The following is a 7,913-nucleotide window of genomic DNA, read 5'->3' on the forward strand; positions in this document are numbered from 1 at the left end:
AATTCCCCCTGTATTTGATCTCTTTCCATTCCACCATCATGGCTTTTGAGGAGAGCCAGGAATTCCTCTTATCCTCAGAGCTCAGTGATCTATGTCCAACCCTCAGTTGACTATGTGAGTAAATGAAGGAGATTCTGGGAGAGAATACAAAGTAATAGATAATTCAAAATAGTCGATTATCAATGATCCTAGATTAGAAACCCCTAGCAGATAATCTGCAATACTAGATAGTCCAAAAGCACTTTACATTCTTCCTAGGGATGAAATCATAGGATGCTAGTGCTTAAGAATTGATTTTGTTTTGTTTTGTTTTGTTTTGTTTTGCCTTTTTTAATGATTATGCTGAGCTTTAGTGAATGCTATTATAAAAATAGAATTTGCCTTTTTTCATTAAGTTTTGTGTTGGGTTTTTTTTTTTTTTTTTTTAATGGTGATGCTGAGCTTTAGTGAATGCTACTATAAAAATAGAATTTGCCTTTTTTTTTTTTCCAGCAAGGTGGTAGTGGAAGTTCAATAATAAAGTCATGTCCTAGACAACCTACCTTGTAGATCATATATACCTGAAGAACTCCTTAAAGATGAGCTAATCTACTGTTCCCCTCTCTCCCTTGTACCAGTGGTAGTGTATCCCACTCATTACCCTTCTCAGATAAGGTCAGACTACAGCATTGCCTGAATTGGGGGAGGGGAAAGCGGGGGTCCCCGTCTCTTTATTAGTCTCTGGCTCCTGATGGTGTCATGGCCGGGCTGTAGGGAGTGAAGAAGAATGTCTTTGGGAGAGTCTTTGGGTCTTGCGGATGATGACACTCATAGCCAGGAGTCCACCCTAGGATTTTTTCAGATGAATTGTGAAGAGTGGGATCTCAAGCCACATTCTGAGGGAAGAAAGGGAGGAGAGGAGAGATGTGAATTCCTCTTCCCTTTCCTAAATGATTCTTTCTTGGGTCAGGAGTCAAAGGAGAACATCTGCTTCTAAAGCCTTTGAAGGAAGTATTCTGTCCCTCCTAATATTTTTGTGATCTGCTGTCCCTTGGTCCCCACAAACCTAGATCCTGCCCCAACCCCCAAAGCACCCCTATAGAATCTTAGTGGTAGAGGGTCTTACAGGTCATCTGGGTTAACATCCAACCATGGAGAAATCTCACCTACAACCTCTTAGAGAGATGGTCATCCAGTCTTTGCTTCAACACTTCTAGTAACCCAGAGCTTTTTGAGGCAGCTGGTGAGCAGTTCTGATGGAATATTTTTCCTAAATGGAAATCTCCTTCCCTGTCACTTCCTTCCATTGAGTCTAGTTCTTCTCTCTGGAGTAAATACAGATTACAGCTATTGCCTCTTCCACACGATAACACTTCAAATCTATGAAGTCAGGTTTCACATCTTTCCCAAGTCTTCTCTCTTCCAAGCTAGGTAGACATAGTTCCTTCAAAAGCTACATATAAGAATGATTTTTCAGGTTCATCCTCATGCTAATTACCTTTCTTTGGGTGAATTCCATCTTGTCAATGTACCTTTGACTCTACCTTAAAATGTTGCAGCCACCGTTCAAAATACCTTGATACTTCCTTGCTCTTTCCTCAAAGGATAGGAAGAGAGGCCTTCTGGGATTGTAGTCGACCTCCGAGCATTCCGTCGGGGAGTCAAATACATGCTTCCACCCAGAGTGTCCTCTTGTCGTACAGTCTCTACCTAGAAAGGGATAGAGATTAATGCAAAATTCTATTCCCAGGTGCTAATCAGGAATAGAGTAAGGGAACTCTTCTCCCTCACCTGCTTATGTTGGGATAGGTCTTTCTCTTTCAACTTCAGCAATTTAACTTTCTCATCTTTAAAATCTTCAACCTAAAGCATTACAAGGAAGAAGAAGGGCTTGGGTTGTTTCTGGAATTTGGAGTATAATCTTTCTTATTCTGAGGTAGGGGAATTCCTGTAGTTTCCTCCCTCAAGTGAGAAAGCATAAGAATCTTCTCTCTTTCACATCCCTTTCTACAATCTCTAGTTGGAAGAAAATCTTATCACATACCATCTCTCTGGATGGCAGGAGATGAGTCTTGTTTCTGGTCCTGTTTCTGTCAGAACTACAAAGAAGAAGAAAGGATGGGATAGAAAGAAAATGAATTCCATAGTAAAAATGAATTCTATGGTGGAGTGCAGCCCAGCTACTCCCTCTTCAAAGTTCCTTCCCACCTAAAGTTCTCCATAATATCTCCCCCCAAAAGTGAATTCTCATTTCCTACTTCCCCTTCACCCCTGTAAAATATAGAAAACTACTGGATTTGAAATATGAAGACTTGGGTTCAAGACCTGGTTCTGACACTTTCTAAACTTGTGAGCAAGTTATTAGTGTATTTTTTTTTTTATTTCTAAGTGGGGAAGATAACACTTGTACTCACAAGTTACTTAGCTTTTTTGTTTTATTATCTGTAAAATGGGGAAAATAATATTTGCACTCCACAGCCCTATAGGTTGTAATGAATAAAACAAATTGTAAAAGCCCCATAAAACAATATTATTGTTTCTCTTTCTTCAATGCCCCAGTGCCCTAAGGTGTGACCTTTCTCTTCAGGGATTCTCACCGAGTATCTGTGCCCTTGGTCCGAGTGGTTGGCGGCACTGAAAACATAGGCCCTAGTTAGAAAGAGTGCCTCTCTCTGTGACCAAAAAGGGAAAAAGGGGTTGGAATAACTAGTCACAGGGATTGGGTAAGTAAGATCAAGAATACGGAAATGAAACACAGATGCTTGTAAGGTTGTATGACGTTAGGTGGGAATGGCACCTAAGGGGGGGCCTGCCAGGGTTCAAAACGGGTTCCTAGGGAGTAGACTTTGGGGCTGGAGTTCAGGGCACTGTATTAGAGCAGGGATCACCGTGTCGGGACATCTGAGTTCCCTGGTCCAGTTTTTTCAATTCCTTGGGCAGGTCAGAGCCTATTGGATATTGGGCTCCCATCAGGGCCTCGTTGGTAAGTTCTGTGCTGATACGGACCAAATACTCCTCAGATCTGGTTAACACCTTGCAGGAAGGATGAGAGTTGAGGGGACCAGGGTCAGATGGTTGATTTGGGGGGAGAAAAGTGCCCCTTTCCCTGCAATCCTCCCACTGCACTCACCGCTGGTGTAGGGGGATTATGTGAATTTAGAGTGCCCTTTTTCTCCTGAGGCCCTGAAGGACTGGACGCCATCCCCTGGGAACAGGTAGAGAGAGGTGGGCTATTAAGTTGGAAAGTTACCCCACTTTTTTTTTTTTTTTCCCCTTTGGAGGGTGTGGGCCAGGCATGGCCTGAGACTATCCCATGATGTTATTTTCAGTTGTGCGGAAAAACCACCTTCTGGTTTCCTTTCTCCAACAGATTAACACACAAACTTTAGGGCATCCAGCCCATCATTAGTCGTTTTTCCACTTTCCCTCACACCAGTCTGTCCCCCCTCCCTTTCCTCAATTTGGTCCCTTCAGTTGACTCCCTCCTCCTCCACCCCCTAGTCCTCAGGGTCCTTTCCCAAACCCAAGGGTTCAGTTTCCCATTTTCGAGACCTGATGTTGGATAGAAATTGCCTATGGCCCGGGAGGGGAGAGACGGGGAGGTCTTTCTAGTAGTCCCGCCGTTGCTGTTGCTATGGTTACCGGTCGCAGAGGGAAGGGAGGATGGAAGGGGGAGGGGAAGAGTGGCACGGGGAGGTTGCCCCGGGAACCACGCAGGCGGAGGGAGCTCGGCGGCGCGTTGCTAGGAGACAACTCCTTTGAATTCTAGACGTCAAATCCGAAGTCATCTTTTTTTTTTTTTCTTTCTTTCTTTTTTTCCCGGCATCCCTTTCTTCTCCGCTCAAGCATCATATGCAGTAGAACTACTCAGCTTGCAGGGCGGGGAGAATTATTTATCCTACTAATAGGCTTGAATATTGAAAGAGTAGTATCCTCCCAGGGCCCAGGGGGCGATCTCTAGAGTCAGCTCCTTCTAGTCTAAAGCTGCTTCCGGACGCTCTAGCTGCCACCTTGACGTCCTGGAGTAACTGAGATCAAAAGAGGATGAGTCAGAGTTGGAGGAAAGGGATGATTTAGGACGGAACCAAATGCTTCATGCGGTGGGTCCTTGAAGCGTGGGTTACGTGAAATAAGTCTCTCTTTTGTTCCTTTTTAAGAGAAAGACCCTCACCAAAAATTAAAGCTAGTTATTAGTGTGCTTATCTAGCTTCTCTTCGGCACCTTTTCCATTCTGAGTTTACAATTCGTTCCCAGTCTCTGTGCGCGTAACCCCCTCCCCGCCCTGAACTTGGTTCAAGCCGCCGGAGAGCCGAGCAGGAAAGAAAGGGGAAAGGAAGAGGGCCGTTCTTAAAGGGATCGGGGCCGCTTTTGGCCGCCAGCTTTGCGTCAGCGCGGGCGGAAGGGCAGATTTCTGGGATTCCGGGGGCCCCCCCCGCCCGGCCGGCGCTGTGACGCCAGGAAGAAAGGTGGAGAGGAAGGACTTGGAGTCCCTCCCTGGGCCCCGAGCGAGCGGCCTAAGGGGAGCTGCCTCCCTGCAGGAGGAAGGCCGGCCGGGCGCCGGAAGCTGCACAGCTGGACCGGCTGATGCCTGGGACGGCAGGGGGGGCTTGCACATCTGGGTCCCGCCCGGGGCGGAGGCCGCGGGGTCCGCTGCGGCCCCGGAGCTGCTGATGCGCGGGGGCGGACGGGGCGGCTGCACGGGGCCGGCGCCGGGGGGTGCCTGCGGGCAGAGGGAAGGGGCGGAGCGGCAGCCGGGGACGCGGCAGCCCGAGCCCGGGGCTTGCTTAGCTGCCTGACGCGGCAGCGCCCGGGGACCGCTGCCCCTCCCCCGCGTTTCCAGAGGCCGTCCCTCCGCGCCCCGCCGAGATGCCGGAAGAAAACATCTTTCTGTTCGTGCCCAACCTCATCGGTGAGTCTGCGGACCCCGAGCGCGGGCCGCAGCACCGCGCGTGACCTTGGGCGGGCGGCTCCCCGTCCCCGATGCTCCTCTCCCCGGCCCGGGTCTCGGTGGGGGTCGGTGGGGCCCCTCGGGCCGGCCCCGTTTGTTCACACCCGTCCTAGTGCTCTCTCTGCCCTCGTCCTCAGGCTATGCTCGCATCGTCTTCGCCCTCATTTCCTTCTACTTCATGCCCAGCTGCCCGTTCACTGCCTCCTCCTTCTACTTGCTCAGCGGGCTCTTGGACGCCTTCGACGGGCACGCAGCCCGGGCCCTGAATCAAGGTGACCGAACGCCCAGCGCGCCGCTCCCCTCCCCCCCCCCCCCTTCCCCCTCCCCGAGCACCCTCCCCGGACTCGGGCCGGGCACCGAAGCAGGGGGGGAGGGGCTAATCATTAGCCAGAGTCGGCTCCCTCCGGTCCAAAGCTGCTTCCGGACGCTCTAGCTGCCACCTGGACGTCCTGCAGTAACTGAGATCAAGAGAGGATGAGTCAGAGTTGGAGGAAAGGGATGACTTAGGACGGAACCAAATGCTTCATCCGGTGGGTCCCTGAAGCGTGGGTTACCTGAAATAAGTCTCTCTTTTGTTCCTTTTTAAGAGAAAAATCCTCACCAAAAATTAAAGCTCCCTGGTGGTTAGATCGCAAAACCCCGAATTAAGGGAACCAGAGAGGTTTGGAGCACTTTCCCCTGGGGAATCTTCTCTGGGTGTGTTGAGATTGAAAAAAGGAGTTTGGGGTCACAGACTGGTGTCACGGGGTGTCTCGGAAGAATTTGCAGTCAAGGGGCAAAGTTTAGTGAATTGTAATGTCATTACAAACCCGGGCTTGGAATTTCCCAAAGAAATTTGCTACCCACCCCTTACACCTTCTAATCTTGGCCCCTTATCTGCTCTTAGATCCCTGTCTCAGTTGATTGGCAGTTTCTGACTCCTAGTCCTCTCTGGGCCCAGGAGAGAATGAACACCCTTAGTTTTTCAGTTCCTGCCCATCTGCGGGTTGGGAGCAGCGTTGCTCATGCTGACCCTGGCCGGGGTCCATTCACTCTCACTGTTTTCATCCCAGACTTCTGTCTCCCTCATTTCTACCTCAATTTAGGAACACGCTTTGGGGCAATGCTGGACATGCTGACTGATCGATGTTCCACCATGTGTTTGCTGGTAAACCTAGCTCTGCTCTACCCGCGGGCCACCCTGCTCTTCCAGCTCAGCATGAGTCTGGATGTTGCCAGCCATTGGCTGCACCTACACAGGTTACAACCACCACCCCACCGGGCTGAGAAAGTATAGCCTTGGGTTTGGCCCGTCACTCACCGAGTTACTTCAGGAGGGGTCCTAATGATCACCTTTCAGTGAGGGTAGAAAGAGGAAGTCCTAGAGATACTTCACTGGGGAATGGGCCTTTCTTCTTAGAGGCAAGGGAGAATCCATGGGTTAGTGGGTGATGGAACAAGAGAAATATGGGTGGGGGAAGTGGGGCAAGGTGGGAGTTTGAGTGGGAGAGGGAATACTTTATATTCTCGTATCTTTCCTTCCAGCTCCGTGGTCCGTGGCAGTGAGAGCCACAAAACTATTGACCTAACAGGGAATCCCATCCTTCGGCTCTACTATACTTCCCGGGTGAGTCCCAATACAGATCTTACCCCTAGACGGCACTTTGAGTGTCCAGATACCTTGCCTTGCTGCCAGGTATCCACTTCCATTCTCTGAAGTCTTAACTGGTTTTGGAATGAATGTGAGGGAGCATATGAGTGAGTGTGTGTGTGTGTGTGTGTGTGTGTGTGTGTGTGTGTGTTTGTGTGTGTTTGTGTGTGAGAGAGAGAGAGAGAGAGAAAGAGACGCTGAAATTGTGAGCCCACTATTCAAATTAAAAACACATGTTTTACCTTCTTCTTGCAGCCAGTGCTATTCATCATGTGTGCTGGGAATGAATTTTTCTACTGTCTGCTTTACTTGCTCTATTTCTCCGAGGGGCCATTAGGTATGACCCATGGGGGCCAGGAGGCAGATCTGAGGTCAAGATGTGGGGAGTGGGAGCCAGAGGGAGGTCTGGCTATGTCAGGGTGGCAGGTGGAGATTGGAGGGATAACTGATTTGACTAGATACTGATACTGAGCCTCTTAAGTGAATTCACCTGAATTAATTTCCTCCTCTTCTTTGTTTCTTTTCCCTCTCTATATTGGACCCTTTTTGCAGTGGGTTCAGTGGGTCTGTTCCGACTGGGACTCTGGATCTCCGCTCCTATTGCTTTTCTCAAGTCCCTCATCAGTGTCATCCATTTGGTCACTGCCGCACGCAACATGGCTGCCCTGGATGCTGCTGACCGTGCCAAGAAGGAATAACCCTGATGTCTTCTCTGCTTCCAGCAAAGTTCCAGCCCCGTTCCTCTCGCTGCCCCGCCCCCTGCCCCCCACGGGGCTGTTATGCCCTCCCCCAATGAGGTCAGCCTTTTATGTAGCACAAGGCGAGTCCTCCACAGTGCTGTCACCTTCCCTCCATGTCCCCCAGTGCTGTCAGAACTTCTTAAAGGCTGTCACTGTTCTTTGTCCCCCCTCCCACGTGATACCACTTCCCAAGATGAGGGTAGCAGCTAGACATCAGATGAGGGCTCTCTTCCTGGGGACAACGGTGGAAGTCCCAGCCACAGAGGTGAGGCCCTGGCTCCATGACCTGGGGGTGGCTGTGCTCCTTGGGAGAGATGGGGTGTCCTAGCACGGAGCCAGGCCAGGGGGCTGTTGGCAGCAGCCCCAGGAGACTCTGGGACCCATGCAAGCTGGCATGGTGCTGCTGTTTGAGGAAGATGGCGTGGGGGCTGGGTCTCCACTAGGAGCCAAACTCCCCTCCTGGTCTGGACGGTCCAGGATTGGAGGAGTCTTTGCCCTGGGGACTTTACCCAGGAGGGAAGGAGACTGTCTGGATCCTTCCCTGTTGTATTGTGTCTCATGATGTGTAATCTGGCCCTGAGGCCTTGATGATAAAGGAGGAAACTTCACAATCAGA

General features: G+C 50.3%; 2 protein-coding genes across 4 annotated transcripts; one reads left to right on the forward strand and one right to left on the reverse strand.

The window, feature by feature from the left end:
• Positions 1-660: 660 nt before the first annotated feature.
• LOC100929721 lies at positions 661-3,733 on the reverse strand. Of its 2 annotated transcripts, XM_003762057.4 has the most exons (9): positions 3,532-3,679; positions 3,110-3,184; positions 2,868-3,012; positions 2,577-2,613; positions 2,024-2,078; positions 1,771-1,842; positions 1,555-1,689; positions 1,146-1,304; positions 669-875 (listed from the first exon to the last, which is right to left on the reverse strand). In XM_003762057.4, exons 2-8 carry the CDS (start codon positions 3,179-3,181, stop codon positions 1,146-1,148), a joined length of 675 nt encoding a protein of 224 aa, XP_003762105.1. In that variant the 5' UTR covers positions 3,182-3,184; positions 3,532-3,679; the 3' UTR covers positions 669-875. The 2 variants fall into 2 exon arrangements, with proteins under 2 accessions (XP_023353626.1, XP_003762105.1); XM_023497858.2 differs by lacking the exon at positions 1,146-1,304 and having other exon boundaries at positions 661-747; positions 3,532-3,733.
• A 119-nt stretch (positions 3,734-3,852) lies between these two features.
• Positions 3,853-7,913, forward strand: CDIPT (CDP-diacylglycerol--inositol 3-phosphatidyltransferase). 2 transcript variants are annotated; one of them, XM_031963588.1, is made up of 6 exons: positions 3,853-4,888; positions 5,065-5,199; positions 6,013-6,166; positions 6,452-6,533; positions 6,813-6,894; positions 7,110-7,913. In XM_031963588.1, the coding sequence occupies exons 1-6, from the start codon at positions 4,846-4,848 to the stop codon at positions 7,253-7,255; spliced, it is 642 nt and encodes a 213-aa protein (XP_031819448.1). In that variant the 5' UTR covers positions 3,853-4,845; the 3' UTR covers positions 7,256-7,913. The 2 variants fall into 2 exon arrangements, with proteins under 2 accessions (XP_031819448.1, XP_031819455.1); XM_031963595.1 differs by lacking the exons at positions 3,853-4,888; positions 5,065-5,199 and adding an exon at positions 5,343-5,457.

Source organism: Sarcophilus harrisii, chromosome 1, assembly GCF_902635505.1.
Source record: "Sarcophilus harrisii chromosome 1, mSarHar1.11, whole genome shotgun sequence".
Lineage (NCBI taxonomy): Eukaryota > Metazoa > Chordata > Mammalia > Dasyuromorphia > Dasyuridae > Sarcophilus > Sarcophilus harrisii.